At 40.7% G+C, this 24048-nt stretch overlaps 2 protein-coding genes across 2 annotated transcripts; one reads left to right on the top strand and one right to left on the bottom strand.

The window, feature by feature from the left end:
* The first annotated feature begins 203 nt into the window (after positions 1–203).
* Positions 204–5140, top strand: LOC149402875 (uncharacterized). Its single transcript, XM_089608549.1, has 6 exons — positions 204–317; positions 2840–2938; positions 3023–3115; positions 3188–3292; positions 3356–3733; positions 5087–5140. Exons 1-6 carry the CDS (start codon positions 204–206, stop codon positions 5138–5140), a joined length of 843 nt encoding a protein of 280 aa, XP_089464675.1.
* A 16373-nt stretch (positions 5141–21513) lies between these two features.
* LOC149402874 (uncharacterized) lies at positions 21514–23745 on the bottom strand. Its single transcript, XM_089608789.1, has 6 exons — positions 23596–23745; positions 23405–23499; positions 22925–23167; positions 22240–22549; positions 21935–22016; positions 21514–21837 (listed from the first exon to the last, which is right to left on the bottom strand). The coding sequence occupies exons 1-6, from the start codon at positions 23619–23621 to the stop codon at positions 21646–21648; spliced, it is 948 nt and encodes a 315-aa protein (XP_089464915.1). The 5' UTR covers positions 23622–23745; the 3' UTR covers positions 21514–21645.
* Between the last annotated feature and the right edge of the window lie 303 nt (positions 23746–24048).

The following is a 24048-nucleotide window of genomic DNA, read 5'->3' as shown; positions in this document are numbered from 1 at the left end:
CATTTTTATGCTCGGTAAAATCCAACCGTCCCTCGGTGCCAAATCCAATCAATGGTCGAGACCCTTTAAACTCCGCGGCGATGAAGCTCTTGTTCACGTGGCCTTGGTAGAAGTTCATGAGGTCTTCGTTGCTGAAATGCTTACCGCCGAAGAAGGATCAAGCCTCGACTTTGTCGTAGTAGACATGCGTGGATCTTGTGGTTATGGTTTTGGAAAAAGATGTTGCGTGCGAGGTTGTAGTTGAAGTTGTTTGTGACGGCAGAGTTGCTGAGATTGAAGGCAGTGAGTCTGCTGTCGTCGATGTGGAATCTTACGGCGTGAGGAAAAGATGACGGCGTAATTTATGGCTTTGTATATGAGAGAACGTGGTTGAGAGAGAGAGAGAGAGAGAGAGAGAGAGTAAAGTCAAATAATTGTTTCCTAAAAAAATCAAATCTCTCAATCAGCGCGAATGTATTTCAATTAAGATTTTTCTTTAATAAAAAAAATCAATTCAAAATCCGATAAACAATTAATAACGTTAATATGGGTACATAAAATTTTGATGCAATAGCCACATAAACGCAATGGCTCACTACTAGAAATATGATATTTAGCGACGGAAGTATTAGCGACGACTAAATCGTCACTAATTTTTCGTCGATAATCAACCTTTTAGCGACGATAATTCCGTCGCTAATTATTTGGTGCCAAAACTTCTAAAGTTTGGCGGCAAAGATAATTAGCGACGAATTTATCGTCGCTAAATGTGTAAATTCGTCGCTAAGTTCGCGGGGAAACAATTAGCGACGATTAAATCGTCGCTAATAGTGTGGAATTAATTTCGAAATTTAACGAAATTCAAAGAGGGAAAAATCCCCCCAAAATAATTTAAATGAAATGATTTAGCGACGATTTTATCGTCGCTAAATGTGTAAAAAATCTATTAGCGATGAGTAAATCGTCGCTAAATGCCTGGTTTATGAACTGAAAATTTAAGTTCATTTAGCTACGAATTTTAAACATTTAGCGACGAGTTAATCGTCGGTAAATGTCTTTAAATACCAGGTCGCGTATCAGTTCCCTCATTCGCTCCCAAACCCTAAAATCGAATTTTTTCTCTCTGTTTTCTCCTCCTCCGCCGTGTGCCTCCTCCGCCGTGTGTCGCCGACGCCGTCGACGCCGATCTCTACCTCCCCGGTAAGTCTCTCTCTCCTCACTTCTCTCTCTCTCCTCACATCTCTCTCTCTCCTCACATCTCTCTCTCTTGTCTGCAGCTCCGCCGCCGCTCCGCCGCCGACGCCGTCGCCGCTCCACCACCGACGCCGTCCTCGTCCTCGTCCGCCCCGGTCCGGCAGCTTGCGCTGCTCTTCCTCGTCCTCGTCCACCGTCCTCTACTCCCCGGTAAGTTTTTTTTTTTTATAACTTTATATATATATATATATATATATATATATTAGTTATTTATATAATTAATATATTAGTTATATATATTAGTTATTTATATATATATAACTTTATATAAATAAATGGAATTGTATTAATTAGTATATAGTTATTTATATTAGGTAATTTAAATTATTTAAATTAGTTATAAATAAATGGAATTGTATGAATTAGTTATAAAAATTGTGATATTATGCTTATTTTGGTGTTATAAATATTTATATATATATAAGTTATATTTTATATAATTACATAATTTAGTATATAGATATAAGTATTTATATAATTAGTTATAATTATATAGGATATAAGTATTTACATAATTAGTTATATATATAATTAGTTATAATTATATATACAATTATTTAGGATATAAGTATTTAGGATATAATTTAGTATATAATTTAGTATTTAGGATTTAATTACGATATAATTTAGGATGTTTGATAATTTAAAATTGTAAATTAGGATTAGAGATTAATTATGTATATAAGTATAGTAGATTAGAGATTAATAAATTAGGAAATGTAATTTTGTTAATTACGATTAGAAAATTTAAAATTGTTTAAGTTTGTGTAGTTTATGTATGAATTAATGAATTAAAGGTAGTTTAACGAATTAGTTTAAAGGTAATTACTAACCGATTCTCTAAAGGTAACAAACTTAAATTAATGAATTAGTTTAACGAAAATTAGGTAGTTTATGTGAAATTAATTAATTGGTTATGGATTGAAATTGAAATTGGATTTAATTTTTGTTAGAAATGACTAAAAATGTGAAATTAATTAGTTGTTTATAGATTTAAAAATGATCGAACCACTGAGGTTGGATTTATTGTTAGTTTTAGGATGTTTCTATGCAGGTTTTAAAGTTAAAGGCTGATGCCGGGTTGTTAAGTTTATAGGGGAGGTTCTGCCGAAATTTCGGTAGGATCGTATTTTGTTTTGAATTTCAGATGGCTGCGGCTACAGGAGCTGGAGGCAGCGGAGGCGGGGATGACTTCTTAGTCCGTCTCCCGAATTATTGCCAGTCGGCGCCCGTACGTGATGGCGTCGAAGAAGAAGACGAGCATATCGAACCGGCCGTGCGTGGGCCGACGGTCGGGATTCGATCTGAGCGTGCACGGCCAGAGCGCGAGATGGATCCGGATCTCGCGACGTTCGCAAACACGCTCGAGTTGGTCGTCCGAGACAAGATCTCGCCTACGGTCCCAAGGTGGACGAATGCGAACGTGGGGCCGGCGAAGGAGGCCGAGATCCGAGCAGCGATTCGAGACAAGTACGACATTCGAGTCGATGGTGATGCAACCGGGAAGAAGAAGGTGATTGTCGATGCGGCAATCATTCGAGACGCGAAGACTCGTCTTCGCGATTGGAGGCATACCTTGCGGTCATGGTTCGACATCTACTGCAAGAGCAGCGTACAGGTGGCGCGGTCCCTGAAACCGAGGACCGTTAAGCTCGACACTGAATGGGAGACGCTGATACAACGATATACGAGCGATGAATTTAAGGTAATCAAATCATTTACGTTAAATATGTGTTTACCCTTTTATTAAACGATTTGTTCTTTACATGCACGGTTACTTATATTACAGGCCATTCAAGCGAAGAACAAGGCGAATCGCGCGAAGAAGAAGACGAAGACTCGACAGGGGACGATTGGGTTCTCGACCCACCGCATGAAGAACGTAAGTTTTATGTTTATATGATACATCAAATCGTTAAAATTATCTAACACTTGAAGTTTTGTTTACATGCAGAAGAGCGTCGAGACAGGCGCTTTCGAGAGCTTGTTTGCGAACTACAAGCGCCAACATCAGTCCGACAAGTCCGAATGGCTGAGTCCTGAAGCCTCCGCACGTTATGTAAGTTTACATTTATTTTTCTTATTTTTCGATTAATATATACTAACTAGTTAATTATATCAGGATCGACTGGTCGCTAGGTTCAACACGTTGCGAGCGGAGGCTGAGCACCAAGGAGCGGATGTTGATATTTCCGTTCTAGAGCAGCAGGCGATCCGCGATATTATGGGTTCGCGGACTGATCACTTGACCGGCGTCGGACGTTTGGTGCCACAGGGAGCACGGATGGCGGCTGAAGTCGCCGAAGTCTACGGTTCGGAGGCTGGGACGTCGCAACCAGGATATGTCTCGCAGGAGGTGTTGACATCGACCCTCGCCGCGTTCGCCGAGACAATACAGAGTCAGGTGCCCGGCCTCAACCTTAGCTCGTTCATGTCCCAATTTCCGCAGAGTTCACAGCAGGCTCCGTCATCCCACAGCCAGCAGACTCCGACGGCTGGCGTCCACACTCCGACGCCCGACGTCCACACTCTGACGGGCGGCCAGCAGAGGACTCCCGACGCCAGCCAGCAGACGACGCCCGGCGGACCAAGTCAGTCTACTCCGACGCCGCAGCCTGCAGAACTTCAGCGCCAGCAAAAGAGCGTTTCACGTCGAGGAGGAGGAAAACGAGCAGCGGGACGACAAAGCAAACGTCGCGAGTAGTGTTTTATTAGAAATTTTGTGTATAGTAGATTATTATTTACATATTTTTCGATAATCGAAAACGCACGTAATCGGATTTTATATATTTCTTAATTTGGATAATATAATTTAGTTTTTATTTGATTTTTCATTTTAGAATTTCATAAACAAAAAACCATAAAAAAATAAATAATTAACGACGAAAAAAATAAAAAATAATAATAATAATAATAATTAGCGACGACTTTCGTCGCTAAATATTATTACACAGAAGTAATTAGCGACGACTTTGTCGTCGCTAATTCACGCGGGAAAGTCGTCGCTAATTTCCTGTTTCAAAATGGAAAAAAACTTCTCGTCACGACATTTAGGGACGACATTATCGTCGCTAATATCGTCGGTAAATATTTAGCGACGAAAAAATCGTCGCTAAATAGATTTAGGCACGCATATTTAGCGACGATTATTATCGTCGCTAAAGAGATTTAGCGACGATTTCGGGGTTTTTAGCGACGAAATAAATCGTCGTTAAATGTCGTATTTGTTGTAGTGATATATATATATATATATATATATATATATATATATATATATATATATATATATATATATATTGTAACGTAGGCCACTATGAAATTTCCACGTTTAAATAGGCTTAGTTTTTTATAAATTTCTTTTAGATATGGTCTACCGTTGGACTTTAGTCGAATTAAAACCCAACTTGAATGGTTTAATTTTAAGAAAATTGATTTTTTGACCCCATCACATCATGACATACTAAAGTTAACATGCCATATCCGCAAATCATAATCACGACTTGAAGAAGTGTAAGCGATGATCAAGCACGAATCTAGGTGCATACAGGGAGGAATATTGTTGAGGCTAATTTTAGTACTGTTGTTTTCTTTGATAGGTTTTTTTTTTTTTTTTTTTTTTTTTTGAAATAATTAGCCCTCGGTCAACAAATCTTTTGGCTTCGTCCCTGTCTGTAACCCACTTTGCCTAGCATATCGTCCATCCCATATCGTCACACGATTCTTCCACCTCAAAAGTGAATACAATTATGATTGCCAAAATAGTCTTATAAATCCCTTCAAAATTTCAATAGTCGTCGATTCTCTAATTTAGATGTATTGATCAACAACATGTGTAAACAACTGTTGTCAACAGCACCATCTTAACGTTGCTTGGAGTATTGTCCATTATCCTTCACCGATTCAGTAATTCAAGATTTTGAGTTGATCAAAACCATCGATCAAATATTTTCTCATCGTTTATAATTTGACCACCGGCAAAGTAGTCTATATGAACAATGATCTGACTCACCTTCCCGATCACAATGGATCGCGTGATGACTGAGAGTTGACCCTCTAATGTCATGTTGTTGCTGTTGTACAAGGAAATTATCGTTGATAATAATCTATAAAAATAAAATAAAATAAAATATTTGTTCAGTCTTCAATAGCTCGTAAATCCCAACGTATCTCCTTTTTTTGTCCATTAGGTGTATAACCATATATACAATTTTACATTCCTATATAACCAACGTTTCATAAATTTTAGGTAAATAGTCACGTCCTTTCATTTACACATGTAAATTTACGTAAATACCTCACAATTTTATTTCAATGAAAGGACGAACCAGGAATACTACGTCATCTTTGATAATTTAGAGATGGTGGAGTGTTGCATATAAACAAGTGAATAATAATACAATAGTCTGGTAAGGCTTATATAGCCATACAACCAAAAACCCTAAATACAATGATGACTAAAATACCCTTATACGATGATGATGATGATAATAATAATAATAATAATAATAATAATAATAATAATAATAATAATAATAATAATAATAATAATACGCTAATATCCCCCCGCAAACTCACTATGCTACAGCAATAAGCATCGAGAGTTTGTCAGATAAGAAGCGAAAACGCGAAATGGAGTGAGCCTTCGTGAACAGGTCGACAATCTGAAGAGATGAGGGAACGTAAGGCGTGTGACATGACAATCAATCTCAATGTCCTTGGTGCGCTCATGAAATACAGAATTGCGGGCAATCTGGATAGCACTCTGATTATCACAATACAATGACGTAGGATGGCGAAGAGTAATTCCCAAATCAACAAGCAACCACCGCAACCAAACAATCTCACAAGTAGTCGAGGCCATGGCACGATACTCAGCTTCTGTAGAAGAGCGAGAAATAACATCTTACTTCTTACTCTTCCAAGAAATGAGTGAATCACCAAGCAAAATGCAGAACCCAGTGGTGGACTTTCGATCCGTAGGATCACCAGCCCAATCAGCATCCGAGTAAGCGCGCAACTCTAACGATGATGAAGAAGGAAACAATAGGCTCTGAAACTGAGTGCCTCGAAGGTACCTGAGGATACGAAGAACAGCAGCCTAATGAACTATAGTAGAAGCGGTGACGAACTGACTAACCACATGGACGGCGTGCACAATATCTGGACGAGTAACCGTGAGATAGACCAAGCTGCCTACCACAGTACGATATAGGCTAGGATCAGGTATAGGAGACCCATCTGAAGGAGAGTAGCGAGCATTGCTCTCAAGAGGAGTGTCAGCCGTCTTGTTGTCAGTAAGACGTGCACGGTCAAAGAGATCCGCTATATACTTTGACTGGGATAGAAGGTAGCCTTTTGGGGAAGAGGCAACCTCTATACCCAGGAAGTAACGTAGCGAACCCAAGTCTTTCATAGCAAAGCAACGAGCCAAGTCAGACTTCAACAATTCAATTCCATCATAATCATCACCAATAATAATCATATCATCAACATACAAGGAGAAGAGAATACGACCTGTAGGCGTGCGCTTGACGAACAAGGCTGAATCGTGGTGACTAGGTATAAAACCAAGAGAGATGATCACGATGGAGAACTTCTCAAACCATGCTCTGGGGGCTTGCTTGAGACCATAAAGAGCTTTGCGAAGCTTGCAGACATGCTCGGGTTGATGCGCGATACCCGGAGGATGTGTCATATAGACTTCTTCATGAAGATCACCATATAAGAAAGCATTCTTGACATCCATCTGCAAAATTTTCCACCGATAAACTGAAGCTACTACAATCAGAGTGCGAATGGTCGTCATTTTTGCAATAGGTGCAAAAGTCTCCTCGTAATCCATCCCATACTTCTGTGAAAAACCTTGTGCAACAAGACGAGCCTTGTACCGTTCCACAGATCCATCAGATTTTGTTTTAATCTTATAGACCCATAGAGAACCAATGGTACCCTTCCCAGACGGCAAAAGAAGATGATCCACGATCCCATGAGGTGATTGAGCAGTCGTATGAGATGGCGTCGGAGGTGTCTCGTGAACCAAAGTATCAGGAGTTGTGGGTGTAACCTCGTTCGTGGTGGCATCAAAAGAGTCAATGTGAATGAGATCTGACTGAGTCATGTGATGTGAACTAGCGGGAACTGAGAAGAAGGGAATGTGCTCCAAAAAGATGACATGACGGGATACATACAATTTTTGACTAACCGGATCAAAACAACGATATCCCTTTTGACCCATACCATAACCCAAAAAAACACACAAGGCAGACTTAGGAGACAATTTAGTACGCTCGACGTGAGGTCGAAGTACAAAGCAAGTGGAACCAAAGACATGCACGGAGGAATAATCAGGTGTGGTTCCGAACAGTTTTTCAAAAGGAGACAAACCTGAGTTGTGAGAGGTTGGAATTCTCTATTAATGACATGAGCGGCTGTATGAATGGCTTTCCCCCAGAAAATACTAGGAACCTCGGCTGACAACAAGAATGAGTGAGCTATTTCAACAAAGTGACGGTGTTTTCTTTCGGCAACACCATTTTGGTGAGGGGTGTCGGTGCATGAGGTTTGACGTATGGTCCCATTAGAAGCAAGTAATTGAGAAAAATCGTTAGAAGTGTATCCCCCCCCCCCCCCCCCCCCAAATCACAACGAAAACACCTATTGATAGCAGAATGTTGTGTTTTAACAAGAGCTCTAAAGTCACAATAAATTCCCAAAAAATCAGATCTACGCTTCATAAGATAAATCCAAGTGTAACGAGTGAAATCATCAATAAATGAGACATAATATCTGGAACCCCCTTTTGTGGACACATGAGAGGGTCCCCATACATTAGATTGCACAAGAGCAAATGGAGCAAGAGATGATGAAATACTGTTTTGAAAAGGAAAAGCAGAAAATTTTACAAGTTTACAACCACTACAATCAGAAAGATCATGAGAGTTCAAATTACCCAAAACTCCAGTAGAGACTAAAAACTTTAAGCGAGACGCGGAAACATGACCCAAACAAGAATGCCATAAATAAAAATCAGAAGAAGAATGACTCAAACGAAAAGAAGATAAATCCACGGTAGAGGCAGCAACATCTGATACTTTGAGTTCGTCCAAGACATAGAGTCTCCTCTGCCTACAGTCTGTCCCAATCACCTTTTGAGAACGCGGATCCTGAAAAAAAAAACAAGAGGAAGAAGAAAAAGAGACGAAGAAGCCAGATTCACACAATTGACTAACATATACAAGATTTATTGCAAGATTAGTAATATAGTAGACATCAGGAAGAGAGACAATAGACGTGACAACCAACACCTTCCAATGGCATATGAGTACTATCGGCGGTCATGATAGACAAACTCGAATGTGGAGACAATGAAACAAAAGACGACAAATGGGGAGACATATGGTGTGAGACACCCGAATCTAGAATCCATCGGGAGGGTGTAATACCTGAGGCAAACGATGGTAACAAACCATTAGAAGAGAAGGCAGACATGGCATGAGGCTGCGAGGCAAGGAACTGCTGAAACTACTCCATCATAGACTGGTCCAAGGGTGGGGCAGCAACCGCACTAGTGAACTGAGGAGGGCGTGGTGTCCATGGAGCGTGAGGACGATGGTGGTGTTGTGGTGGTCGTTGTTCCTGCTGCTGTGGTGGTCATTTTTGTTGCGGCTGCTGCTGCGGTTTTCCTCTGCTCAACAATAATGGACATTGAGCCTTCCCATGACCCTTCTTCTTACAAAAGGGACACTCATCTTAGGATACCTACACACCCGACTTGCTCATGTGGCCACTAGATGATCTTTGCGGGACAGCAAACACAGAAGGCGGAGTGGGTGACAGAGGCTCCTTATCGATCTTAGACTTGAGTCGAATCTCTTCGGCCAGCAACTCATTCACCACAAAGTCAACAGATGGAAGGGGACTGCGATGAAGAATCGCCCCACGCAATCCCTCAAAGTCATCACGGAGGGCAATCAGAAACTGAACCAATCATTGCTCCTCTCGCCTGGCGATGTAAGGTGCGAACGCCGGCAAAGCAGATGACTCAGTCAGTTCCAACCGATCCCACAACGAGGACATGGCAGAATAGAACTCCCGTACGGTCATCTGATTCTGTCGCAGCGCCCGGATATCACTCTCCAACTGAATTGCTTCGCAAAATCGGACTGGGTATATATTCTCTCCAGATGATCCCAGACCTCTTTCGCAGTCTCATACTTAGCCAACAGAGCGCCGATAGAGTGGGTAACCGAATTGTTGATCCAGGTTATTATCTTCATGTTCTCGGTCTCCCAAACATCAACCAGATTCGCATAGTCCGTCGCCTTCTCATTGGTAGGCTTGACTCGTACACCTATAACGTAGCCCCACATAGATTTCCCACGCAAAAATTGCCTCATGACGTAGCTCCAATACGAATACTTCGTACCATCCAATTGAACACCGATCGACTGGGGGGAATCATCTCTACGACCTGTCATCTCGAAAAACAAAAACAGACCCAAACCCCCCGAATATCCAAACAGCCCAAAAAAAAAAACGAAACCCAAACAGAAACGAAAAAACCCCCAAAATCGAAAGCAACACTCCAAGTACGAAAATCAAACAGATTCGAAAAACCCCCAAAATTTAGCTCGACCACCGTAATTCCTAATCCTAGCGCAACCAAAATCAAGGTCACTTAAGGATACGGCTCTGATACCATTGTTGTTACGTTGTTTTGTTGGCTCTATTTTTTAGTGCAAGTAGTATGGAAAGATGTCGGATGTTATGTTTCATCTTCTGGATTGACATCTTTCCTCGTGTGTGCAGACAGTATTTCAGGCAAGTTTCCAGTTTCGACAGATTGCTTCGCTGGTGAATTTTTGCTGAGTTATTGCCTTGCTGCTGTCTTCATTACAAGATATCTGCCTCGCTGGAGCCTTCATTGCAAGATATTCTCCGCTGCTATCTTCATTGCTCGAATATTCTCTTTGATGGAGTCTTTACATTGAGATATTCGCTTGAGGCCGGGTAAGGAAACCCGAGATATCTTCCAGGATTGTCCAGCTGCTATAAAAGCCGTGTGCTCTCCCTTAGCAGCTCGGACACTTTTGATCAAACACTCAGAGCTCTTAGACGTGCAAGACCGGCGGACTGGGAGGCTGTGTGTTTTGGTTATAAGTGGTGTACTCTCTCAAACACTATTCTTCAGATTAAGTGTATGTGAGATTTGGGTTCTTGTGCTTTTCGTGATTGAAGGTTCACGTGCTTCTGAAGACTGAAGGTCAACCGAGCCAGGAGGTTGCTCGAAGGGTGGAATTGAGACGGAGCTCAAATTCAGGGGGAGTCCCTGTCTAGGTGATCACTGGTAGTAATAGTCTCTAGGTTTTATTGATTTGTTGATTGTAATCAGATATAACCTTGTGTGTACTATTGACTACAAGATAGTGAAAATCCTTTCCACTGGCAGCGTGCCCCCAGACGTAGGTGTGTTTCACCGAACTGGGTAACCATATCCTGTGTACTTTATTTCTGCACCTTTGTTGTTTATCCATATCTGTGTTCAAGCAAGTTGTCGGACACATTGTCAACACATTGTGTGCGACATCTTGCCTTTGCAACTAATCAGAATTTCAATTGGTATCAGAGCAGGCACCTTGATCTCTTAGGTGGTTTCCTGTATTTTCTTTCTGATTGCCTATTATGGATAGTTCCCGAGAAGGAGGTTCTGTCAATCGCCCTCCAGTACTCGACGGAACCAACTATGGATATTGGAAGGCACGCATGACCGCCTTCTTGAGGTCCCTGGATAGTCGAACATGGAAAGCTGTGATACATGGGTGGGAAGCTCCTGTGACTACTGATGACAAAGGAGCCCGTACTGGAACCAAGCCGGAAAAAGACTGGACCCCCACTGAGGATGAGGCGGCCCTTGGTAACTCCCGTGCTCTCAATGCTATATTTAATGGTGTTGATAAAGATGTTTTCAGGTTGATAAATACTTGCACTACTGCCAAAGAGGCCTGGGAAATCCTCGCTGTTGCCTATGAGGGAACTACAAAGGTCCGGGAACAAAAACTTCAGTACCTCACAACCAATTTCGAAGCTCTCATGATGCTCGAAGACGAAACTGTCGCTGAGTTCAACGTTCGCATTCGTGATCTCGCCAATGAATCTTATTCTCTCGGAAAACCCATGACAGATGAAGATCTTGTTCGAAAAACCCTGAGAGCTTTGAGCCCCAGATTCAAGATGAAAATCACGGCCATTGAGGAAGTTCATGACCTAAAGACGTTGAAATTCGACGAATTAATGGGATCTCTCATGACGTTTGAACTCTCTCTTCCTAAGGTGGAAAAGAAACAAAGAGGGATGGCCCTCAAAAGTTCTGTTCATGAACCGAGGGATCAGGTATATTCAGACTCTGACAATGATATTGATGATACTATTGCTATGCTTGCAAAAAACTATGGCAGGGTCATGAAAAGACTTAATCAAATGAATGGGAAAAATGTCTCACAAGATGTCAAGGACAACTTCCAACAACGTTTCCAGAAAAATACTTATCCTCACAGGAATAGTAAAGGTGGTGAACGATCTGGGAAAGGCAAAGGCATTCAGTGCCACGAGTGTGAAGGATTTGGACATATTCAGAAGGAGTGTCCCAACTTCCTCAAGAGACAGAAAAAGGGATACAACGCTACTCTTTCAGATGAAGAAGATGAAGAGAGCGACTCAGATCAGATAAGTAATTTTGTAGCCTTTACTGCTTCTGTTCATACTCATGAGTCTACTAATGAATTTGGTGAGTGCTCTCAGAAATATGTTCTTGATGATGAACTATCTGACGATGCTATGAATGAAGCCTACAATACCCTTCATACCAAATGGGTTGAGGAATCTCAGATTCTAGACAAACAGGGTGCTCTCATCCTTACCCTGACTGAAGATAAAGCTAGACTTCTCGAGACTATTGTGGATCTAAAGAAGGAAGTCAGTCGTTTGAACGGCGAACTCGAGCACATGACTAAAACTGTTAGAATGCTGAACTCTGGGACTGACAGTCTTGACAAAATCCTCACCATCGGCAAACCCGCGAAGAACATGAAGGGACTTGGATATACCCATGGCGCTTCATCATCCTAGACTACGTTCGTTCCTCAAAAGCAGACTAACCAGATGTCACGAAACATGCCTCAACCATCTGGTAATAACAAATTTCATGACATTTCTCGATATCATCAATCTGGACCAAACAGGTCTCCTGTCAACAGACCTCGCTGGGTATGCCATTATTGTGGAAGAAAGGGACATATTCGTCCTTTCTGCTATCGTTTGTATGGGAGAAATGTCCGTCAACACAGGTCCATCCACAGAAATGTCTCTTCTCATCAACAACCTGCTACTCGGCTGGAATGGAGAGTGAAGAATACCTCCTATCGTGCCAATATTGCCTACACCTCTCTGAGCGCCTCCACCGGGAATGACTGGTACTTCGACAGTGGCTGTTCTCGTCATATGACTGGGGATCACACCTTTCTGACCAACATAAAACCTTACTCGAACTGCCATGTTACCTTTGGAGATGGAGTCAAAGCCAAAATTGTGGGTAAAGGTCAATTAAACTATCCTGGTATGTCTTGTTTGACTGAGGCTTTGTTGGTAGAAGGACTCACTGCTAATCTCATTAGTATTAGTCAACTTTGTGATCTGAATTTGCATGTCAACTTTACCCGTGATAAGTGTGTGGTGATTAATGAAGATCAGGATGAACTTATGCGAGGAAATAGATCACGTGACAACTGCTACATGTGGAACCCCGCACCAACCAGCAAGTGTCTCTTGACCAAAGCAGATGAAACCAAGCTGTGGCATGAAAAGCTCGGTCATCTAAATCTCAGAAGTATGCAGAAAATTGTCTCTGAGAATGCTATCATCGGTGTCCCAAAACTGAAGATTGTTGAAGGTAAAATTTGTGGTGAGTGCCAGTTTGGGAAACAGGTCAAGAAGTCCCACAAGATGGTGCAACATCTTACCACGTCTCGGGTTTTGGAACTTCTCCACATGGACCTGATGGGACCGATGCAGGTCGAGAGTCTTGGAGGGAAGAGATATGTGTTCGTCTGTGTGGATGACTACTCCAGGTACACTTGGGTTGATTTTATTCGTGAAAAGTCTGACACTTTTGCTGTTTTTGAAGCTCTTTGTAAGAAGGTTCAGAGAGAAAAAGGAGAGAGCATAGGCAAAGTGATCAGAATTCGGAGTGATCATGGGAGGGAATTTGAGAACATAAGCTTTGCTAAGTTTTGTACTGAAGAAGGGATAGCACATGAGTTCTCAGCTCCTATCACACCTCAACAAAATGGAATTGTTGAACGAAAAAATCGAACCCTTCAGGAGATGGCTAGAGTAATGATGTTGGCCAAGAATATTCCACCACATTTCTGGGCTGAAGCTTTAAATACTGCCTGCCATATTCACAATCGAGTTACTATTCGTCCAGGTACTTCCAGCACTCATTATGAAATATGGAGGGGGAGAAAGCCAAATGTGAAATACTTCCATGTTTTTGGTTCGGTGTGTTATATTCTTGCTGACAGGGATCCACGGCGTAAATTTGACCCGAAAAGTGATGAAGGTATATTCCTTGGATACTCTAGAAATAGTCGTGCATACCGTGTTTTTAACAAACGCACTAAGACTATAATGGAATCAATAAACGTGGTGATAAATGATGATAATCATGATGCTACTAACAGTCCTAATGATGAGGATGAAGTTTTTCCCAGTAACCCAGATGACAGGACAGATGTTGCTAACTCCTTGGACGACATCTCCACTGGAAATCCGAATGTCAGGACTGATGCTGATGACAAAGTTAGCGACATTGTTCCAGATGAAGGCTCCCCTCCTGAGACTGAACAAAAAGTCCCCTCTCGAAGAATTCAGAAAAATCATCCTGCTCATGAGGTGATTGGCGAAATCAGTGAAGGAATAAAGACTCGTCCAAAACCTTCTGTTAACTACCGGGAAATGATTGGTAATCTCTGCTTCGTCTCTAAGATTGAACCAAAAAATGTTAACGAGGCTATTGATGATGAATATTGGGTTAATGCTATGCAAGAAGAACTGGTTCAGTTTGAAAGAAACCAAGTCTGGGAGCTGGTCCCCAAGCCTAACAATGTAAATGTCATTGGGACTAAATGGATTTTTAAGAATAAATCTGATGAACATGGTAATATAACTCGCAACAAAGCTAGACTTGTGGCGCAGGGCTATTCACAGGTGGAAGGTGTTGATTTTGATGAAACCTTTGCCCCTGTTGCGAGACTAGAAGCTATCAGACTTTTGCTTGGCATCTCGTGTCACCTGCAATTCAAGCTCTATCAGATGGACGTTAAGAGTGCTTTCCTCAATGGGTACCTTAATGAGGAAGTTTATGTAGCTCAACCAAAAGGGTTTACAGATCCCAGCTCTCCACAACATGTCTACAAACTCAGAAAAGCTCTCTACGGCCTTAAGCAGGCCCCTCGTGCTTGGTATGAAAGACTTACCCAATTTCTTGTGCAGAATGGGTATACTCGAGGTGGCGTTGACAAGACTTTGTTCGTGAAAAAAGAGAATGGCAATCTCATGATAGCTCAGATTTATGTTGACGACATCGTCTTTGGAGGAATGTCGAGCAAGATGGTGGATCTTTTTGTTCGACAAATGCAGTCAGAATTTGAGATGAGTATGGTCGGCGAATTAAACTACTTTCTGGGCTTTCAGATCAAACAGATGAATGATGGTATCTTCCTTTCCCAAAGTAAGTATGCCAAAAACTTGGTGAAAAAGTTTGGCCTGGAGAAATCCTCTCACAAGCGGACCCCGGCCGCTACTCACATCAAACTCACTAAGGATGAGCATGGAGAATCTGTTGATCAAAGTCTCTACAGGAGCATCATTGGCAGTCTTCTTTATCTCACTGCCAGCCGACCAGATATAGCCTACTCTGTAGGTGTTTGTGCGCGCTATCAAGCCAATCCCAAAGCTAGCCATCTGGCTCAAGCTAAGCGAATCATAAGGTACATCTCAGGTACTGCTGATTTCGGTTTACTATATACCTATGATACTTCCTCTACGCTTGTGGGATACTGTGATGCTGACTGGGCAGGTAGCACGATTGATAGAAAGAGTACTTCTGGTGGATGTTTCTATCTTGGAAACAATCTCATCTCCTGGTTCAGCAAGAAGCAAAACTGTGTTTCCTTGTCCACAGCTGAGGCTGAATACATCGCTGCTGGGAGCAGTTGCACTCAGCTTCTCTGGATGAAGCAGATGCTCGCCGAGTATGATGTTGGACAAGATGTCATGACATTATTCTGCGACAACATTAGCGCCATCAACATCTCAAAGAATCCTGTTCAACACAGTAAGACCAAGCATATTGAGATCAGACATCATTTTATTCGAGATCTCGTGGAAGAAAAGAAGATCAAACTCGAATACATTCACACCGAGAAACAGCTTGCAGACATTTTCACCAAGGCTTTGGATGCTAACCGGTTTGAAAATCTCAGATCCTCTCTTGGGTTATGTGTTATTGATCAATAGCAATTATTGTTTATCGAAGGATTTTTTGGTCTTAACTTTTGCGCTAATCCTTCGCTGACGCTTGTTCGTGTTACTGGTGTGTTATTTCTCTCATGGGCCCATGTTTCTGGTTGGCCCATTCGACTGATTTGCCGGGCTTTATTGCCAAGTGTTGTCTCTCAGGGCCCAGGAACGTTCAAGGCCCACTTGAAGTTGCGACGTCGTTTTTCTTGCCATGATCTCACCCATGCAGACGGTTGCTCTTCCGAGAAAGAAGGGGAAGTTATTTCCTGTTTGAATTTCGAAATTTCCTATTCTTCTTCAGTACTCCTAAGATTTGTTTCCCGATTTTGCTTTCTTACCCATTTTGACAGTTACCCGTGTGGCAGTTTCCCTAAATTTTTATTCAAAATGGTTGGGACGAGAAGTGGAATCAGCACTACCACTCCTTCTGAGAAAGCCAAGATGAAGAAGAAACATGTCGCCTCAAAGAAACCTGGGGCTGAGAGTAACATGCATGGTGTCCGGGTTCGAGGTCTAAACCCCAGCATACGCGCCGATGGTCAGGCCGGAGGTGCGAACGCTGGGTTGACGGTCCCTCCTAAGAACCCATCTCTCTCTGCCGCCAGAAGTGCTATTTTGAAGAAAGCTGCTCTTTCCATCGCCGACATCACAGGAGAACCAAGCTCCAGCAGTTCCTCCTCGGAAAAGGGACAAGACATTGCTGATCGCGAAGAAGAAGTCAGGTCTGGAGAGTCTCCTATCGAGAGCCCTCATAAGATTGTTCGAGGTAACCCCAAAGCTCCTAATGCTCCTGATGTTAGTTCTAGAGATGAGATTTCGCGCCCTGATGATCATGAGCCTACACCTGAGGATGTCATTGGTGGCATGATGGGCTTGAACAAAGATGTCACGAAAGATGTGCCCACATCTTCCCAAAGGGAAAAGAGGAAAGGTGATCAGGTTCAGGAGGCTGCAGAAGACATCCTGGCTTCCCTGAAGAAGAAGACTCAGAGAGATGATGATGTGTGCTTGGCTACTCTTCTGTCTGAAAAGAGGAAGAAGATGAAGTCTTCGGAAGAAAGCTCTCCAGTTGTTCCCATCCCGGCTCAGAAGAAGAAAAAGAAAAAGATGGGCATGATCAAGAAACGTGTGAAGAAACCGGCTCAGACTCCCTTGTCCCCAGTTGTTGAGGATCAAGTGATTGAAGAAGAAGACTCTGTTATTCCTCTCGGGTTGGGAAACAAAAGGTCCGTAGGAGGACAAAAGCTGCCGAAGAATATTCCTGCTGCTCCCATGGATAATGTCTCCTTCCACAAAGAAGACGGTGTTCTCAAATGGAGATATGTCTATCATCGCGCCATTTTTCCTGAAAAGGAACTGTCCACTGAGGCACTGAAAATTGATGCCATTATGGAGCTTCTTCACGACGCCGAGATGCTGAAGACTGTCACTGGCATTGGAGCATTCTATCCGGCGCTGGTCAAAGAGTTCATTGTTAATCTCTCCTCTTCCTTTGATTCTCCAGAAGACCCAGAGTTCAGGAAGGTTTTTGTCAGAGGTCATTGTTTTGAGATCTCTCCTGATGTGATCAACAAGTTTTTGGGTCGAGGGAAGATCATCACTGCTGATCGTGTTCCCTCTCTAGACGTCATCGTGCAAGAAATTACTGGTAATGAGACCAAGGTCTGGCCCTCTAAGGGAACTTTGCCCTCTGCCGAGCTCACCGTCAAGTACTCTGTCCTGTATCGCATTGGCATCGCCAACTGGGCTCCCTCCTCTCATGGGTCCAGCATCACCGCAGATCTCGCTCGGCTCATTTTTCAGATAGGTACTCGCTCCTCTTTCGACTTTGGTGATTTTGTTTTTGATCACTTGGCAAAGCATGCCAAGTCTTTTGCAGTAAAGCTTCCCATCGGCTTTCCCTCTCTTATCACTGGGATTCTGCTTGATCAACACAAGAACATCCTGAGGAGCTCTGATGTGGTGGGTAAGCGTCCTGGTGCCCTTTCCTTCAGTCCCAAATTATTTGAAGGGAAACATGTTCAGGATCTTGTCAGACCTTCTGGCGAGACATCTGACGCGCCTGCGAGCAATCTTCACTTGAGTTCCATGACTGAAGGTGTTCAGAGAAAAGTGGTGAAGGAACTCCTTGAAGAGGTTGAGATTCTGAAAAAGACAATCGAGACTCTCTCATCCAGGAAAGTCATGTGTGAAGCTCTTCTCAAAGATCTTATTGCCCCGAGCTCTGCCACCTCGTCTCAACCAGGTCCTGCCGCTGGGTCTCATATCTCTGAAGCCACTGAAGACTCTGACTCTGAAGAGGATGTGTATGTCTCTGAGAATGATCAGGATACTATTGGTTGATTCGGTTCTGGTCTGTAATATTCTCTGTTCTAGACATCGTTTGCTACTTTTCCTTTTATGCTTCAGACTGATATGTTTCGTTTTGGATGTTTGTAAGACAGCTCTATCGTACTTTTTCTGCTGAATGATATGCTGTTTTCCTAGTTCTCATTCCCTTTTCAGGCTTTTGTTCCTCCCTCTGTGTTGGTCGATCCTTGCCTTTGGTATCTTTTTGAGGCAATCAGGGGGAGAGGCGTCATGAGGTCATTTATTTTGACTCTCTTTCTGGTTTTGACGCTTGTATGAGAACTGGTCCTGGAAGTGCTTGCCTAAAAAATAGCCAAAGGGGGAGATTGTTGTTACGTTGTTTTGTTGGCTCTATTTTTTAGTGCAAGTAGTATGGAAAGATGTCGGATGTTATGTTTCATCTTCTGGATTGACATCTTTCCTCGTGTGTGCAGACAGTATTTCAGGCAAGTTTCCAGTTTCGACAGATTGCTTCGCTGGTGAATTTTTGCTGAGTTATTGCCTTGCTGCTGTCTTCATTACAAGATATCTGCCTCGCTGGAGCCTTCATTGCAAGATATTCTCCGCTGCTATCTTCATTGCTCGAATATTCTCTTTGATGGAGTCTTTACATTGAGATATTCGCTTGAGGCCGGGTAAGAAAACCCGAGATATCTTCCAGGATTGTCCAGCTGCTATAAAAGCCGTGTGCTCTCCCTTAGCAGCTCGGACACTTTTGATCAAACACTCAGAGCTCTTAGACGTGCAAGACCGGCGGACTGGGAGGCTGTGTGTTTTGGTTATAAGTGGTGTACTCTCTCAAACACTATTCTTCAGATTAAGTGTATGTGAGATTTGGGTTCTTGTGCTTTTCGTGATTGAAGGTTCACGTGCTTCTGAAGACTGAAGGTCAACCGAGCCAGGAGGTTGCTCGAAGGGTGGAATTGAGACGGAGCTCAAATTCAGGGGGAGTCCCTGTCTAGGTGATCACTGGTAGTAATAGTCTCTAGGTTTTATTGATTTGTTGATTGTAATCAGATATAACCTTGTGTGTACTATTGACTACAAGATAGTGAAAATCCTTTCCACTGGCAGCGTGCCCCCAGACGTAGGTGTGTTTCACCGAACTGGGTAACCATATCCTGTGTACTTTATTTCTGCACCTTTGTTGTTTATCCATATCTGTGTTCAAGCAAGTTGACGGACACATTGTCAACACATTGTGTGCGACATCTTGCCTTTGCAACTAATCAGAATTTCAACCATGATAATTTAGAGATGGTGGAGTGTTGCATATAAACAAGTGAATAATAATACAATAGTCTGGTAGGGCTTATATAGTCATACAACCAAAAACCCTAAATACAAAGATGACTAAAATATCCTTACACAATAATAATAATAATAATAATAATAATAATAATAATAATAATAATAATAATAATAGTAATACTAATACGCTAATAATCTTTATGGCTATTTATTTAAGAGTTACGAAATGTTCATTATATAACAATCTCAAACGTTTAAGTTAGTTAGTTACCTAAATTTTTTTTGGAAGTATTCCAAGGTATTTCCTTGTCGTTGACAAAAGAAAACCACATCTTTGGTCATCATACTTTGCAAAGACTTCTTATATATAATTTGTTAATTAATTATATTCATGATTACATTTGCAAGTATATGTAACACACACAAAAGCTGGCTTTCATTTTACTTGGTAAGGTTAAACAAACTCTAAAATTTATGCGGCTTAAAAGGTCAATTGTTTGGCATGCGATCATCATGGGTCGTCTTATTATTTCACATACACCCACGTAATTTCACGCTAGATAAAGTTGTATCTACACACATATCTATAGCTAACTATATATGAAGAAAGAATGACGACATTATGTGTCCACGGTGTTTGTCACATATTTGGATCTATAATACACACAAACCCTAACGACACTATGTGGCCACATTGTTTGTGACACGGCCATTATAAATACAAATTTGAAGCACCTATTTTTATCATAATTATTAGAGCGAGCAATACAATGGCGTTGAATTTGATATGGGAAAGTGGCACACCCCAGAGGTGTGACTCCTGAGAATCCAAGACTTGTCTTTGCCTTTTTGCTTACGACTTACGAGCCTTGTGTTCTCAGGTCACCCCTTTGGGCTGTTACCATTTCTATAATTTTTAGTCAGACGATGGAGTGACGTAAGAGGTTAGCCTAAATTTCTTTGTTACTTATTTTACAATATCATATATGCACTTTTGCCTTTAACATAGTAGTACAAAGCAATGGAAATTACATGGCATATATTCTTTGCAATTTTAATCTCTCAAGTACCTCATTAGTTGTTTTATTTCATAAGTTTCTTGTATACAATATTTTATCGTTTTATTGAGCTTTATTCTCTTTACCGTTTCATTTAAAATAGAGGCAAAACTGTCTGATTTTTGTTTAAAATGCGGTTTATGCAATTTCCCGAACATAATATTACTAGAGCTAATGTTATTGGGATTTCGATCCAAGTATTAGTAAAATCGAAGATTTTTCTCAAAATCAACCAAAAGTATAATTAAGACAAATATATCAATGGACCCTTATGTATGTCAACAAATCCATGATTTAATAATATCTATGTCAACAAATTATGGGCCCACTAATACATTAGTCTTATTTATGTTTTTGTTTGATTTTAGTAAAATTTATTTTATTCTACTAATATTTGGATCTAATTCTGAATGTTATTTACACTTAAATGATAATGTTTGCTCTGGTAAGAAATAACCTCATCTCAAATTTTTTTTTTTTTAATAAGTTTTCGAATAGAAATGCGATGATACTTTCACTAGTGCAGATTTCAAACTTCCTAGATGAAAGCGCTCGTGGGTGATATGAAGACACAATGGATTGGTCGATAATTACGAGGAACCAAAATCAATTGATCAAAGAAAGAAAGAAGACGGCCGATCCGAGTCTTGGATAGACAAAAATCTAACAAGACACATTGTTGAATATATATTCTCAATCTAGATTATCATAGGCTCTCAAAATCGTGTCTGCGTTTTGTCAAGTTAAATTATGCTTGTGATTGTTGTGAATCCTCATATTAGGACATGTCAATTCCTCTTCCTCTACTATATAGATTTAGTGTAATTGTGCTTATTTTAGAGAAGTACAATAACATTAGCTCTAGTAATTGATTACAACCGGCGATTTGATTATATGATTTGGTCAATTCGTGTGATTATTATTATTATCAAATGTTCTCATTCCGAATGTAAGAATTTTTCTATCATTGAATCCATATAATTCAAGACTAACTGAGACATTATATATATAAAAATAAAAAAATATATATAAAAAAGACACAAACTTGAACAAGGAAAGTAAAATAGCCACAAACTTGTATATACATAGTAATCAATAAAACAATGTTGTTATTATACACATAGATATTGTAACATGGCAGTATATTAATCAATCAAAGATGTATGATGTGTGAAATTCAGAAGCAAGAACATGTACTTGGAACTTTCCCAGTTTTTCTCATTTTATTTGCCTTCTCTTTCAACTTCAACTCATCGTTCTTCTTCTTTTCCTCCGCCTTTCCTTTGGCTCCTCCAACAACTTGGTCGATACTTAGAATGTCTCCTCGGTATTTCACCAGCGCATTTTTCCTCTTTCTTTCCAACTCTCTCTGTAATTCAGCCAAGTCATCCCAACATTATTAGGAAGCCATGAATGAATGATGCTAGTTTTTTTCAGGTCTTGAAAGTTTTATAGTTTATATTAACCTCTGTTTTATCAAGTCGACGTTTTGCCTTCGCCTTCTTCTTTTCCTCCCAAGAGAGAATAGCGGACTTTTGCGCGTTATACCTGAAAATAATGTCGTTATCGAAAAGATTTTACCTATGTCATTGTCAGTTGATATTAAGATGAAACAAGTACTTGGTCTAAAATATGAGTGGGCTTGGAGAGCTGCCTTAAGCATTGCACATCAGAGAGATAAATAGACAGAACACGATATCTGTGTTACGTCTCGAACTTTTGAAAATCTTTTCTCAGGAGAAGAAAAAAAAATTAGGACTTTAATACATACCTTTCTGTGATCTTGGCTGCCTTGGTTTCTTCCCATATATCCGCTTGAGATTTTCCTATTCCAGTTCTAGATGAATTTTTTCTTTTGTCATCTAGTTGAGGGACAAGTTTTGGTGTCGTTGCCAGATTCGGTTTCAACGTCGAACCATGCTTGAAACTCTCACTTCGTTGCTTCGATGTTCCACCGCCACTCGATTGCTTGAAACTTCCTCCGAGTTGCTTATCAAGAGTAGAGGCTGTTTTCTTGAACGATGGAGTGCGAAGCAAATCCTTCTCAGGCTTCTTAGCATCCGCGGCGATTTGAGTGATTTCTATTAAAAGTTGATGAAAATATTTTTGAGCCTTATGGCTGATATATTTATTATAGGGTCCAGCGGCTATCTAGCCATATGAAACATTAGAAATTTTCAAATAACCAACGTTTCGTTAGTTTTTGATAAATAGTCACGTAAATCCATTTACGCGATCGAAATGATAAAAAACGCAGAGTAAATTTCTAATAAATATGTGTAAATAACATTGGTTACGTCATATTTTATGCTATTTACGAAATATTTTGGCTATTTACGAAAAATTTACAAAACGTTGGTTAAAACGCAAACACTTATGTTATGTGGCTTATATCGCTAAATATTTGTTTATTATATGTATATATGTAAGTTTTGTTTTTTTAATGAAAAGTCTACCCGAGATTTTCTTGCCACGGTCAGGGATTGGGATTGACGAGTCTTCTTTCTTGCTCTTGATTGGAACGGTAGAGGCTTTGGATGCTCGTTTGTGTTCGGAGACTCGAAGCTCTGCAAGTGAGGTAATGGCATATGCCGCGGCGGCCACGGCCATTGCTTGCTCGTCTGCCTTGTCGGATTCGTGATCTTGACTCATTTTCCACGTCACTTGTTTTCGGAACCAATTTGGCTCTTTCTTTTTATCTACAAAGTTTTAAATTCAGTCTAAAACGGTCTAGTCTGGTTTCGAGTATCGAAGCCATAATTTAAACTAGACTAGGTCGGTTCTAAATTAAATAAGTTTAGTTTGTTTTTCGTATGTTAAGGTAAATTTAAAATCTTTTTTTTTCTATTTAAGATGATTTGTTATGGTGTTATGGTTAGTTTATGTTGACTAAAAGAGATAAATCAATTTTTTTTTGAAACATTTTGTTACAATACCTTTGAAAGATTGAGTTTTCTGGAGCGGAATTCTCTGATCTTTGCTACTTCCAATTTCTTCCCTCGTCTCCTGGTCGCTTCCCGAAAATCCGAGCCTAAAAAGAATACGTTTAGCTAAAACATTTTTTTCACTCCTTCAATTACTTTCAAAGTAAAGAAAATAAAAGGTGATAAAAGGAACATTATAGTACCTTGTCTGCTTAAACAAATTATCCATTTCTGAAATAAGATTTGGTCCGAAACTTGTGTCTGGTCAATATGAAGTCCATGGGAATGATTGATGTTTATTTGAAGAGGAAGGCTAAGAAATGGCAGGTTTCTTAAAAGGCTTGGTGATTATTGGCTGTAATATTAAAAGCACATGAATGAGAAGCAAGTTTAGGGATATATGCTTTGCATGTCAGTCCTGGTCAAGTAAAGTATTTGTTATTTTCCTCTGTGCAAGGCTTTCCATATGTAAAGTCAGATGAGCCACTAAAAAGCATACAAGCAAACCATCTTTTGTTTCTTCATGAACACTCTACTACTAAGTCTTCCATTTGAAAATATTCCATACGTTGACCTTTTTTTTGGGCAGTATAAATGAAAAAAAAAATTATAAAGAAAAATCAGAATTATTTGAAAAAAACAATGAAGAACAAATA

The sequence above is a fragment of the Urtica dioica genome, chromosome 3 (assembly GCF_054948205.1).
Source record: "Urtica dioica subsp. dioica isolate 48M chromosome 3, U.dioica_male_clone48M_v1_H2, whole genome shotgun sequence".
NCBI lineage: Eukaryota > Viridiplantae > Streptophyta > Magnoliopsida > Rosales > Urticaceae > Urtica > Urtica dioica.
The sequence above is the reverse complement of the archived record's forward strand: the minus strand, read 5'-3'. Positions and strand labels throughout refer to the sequence as shown.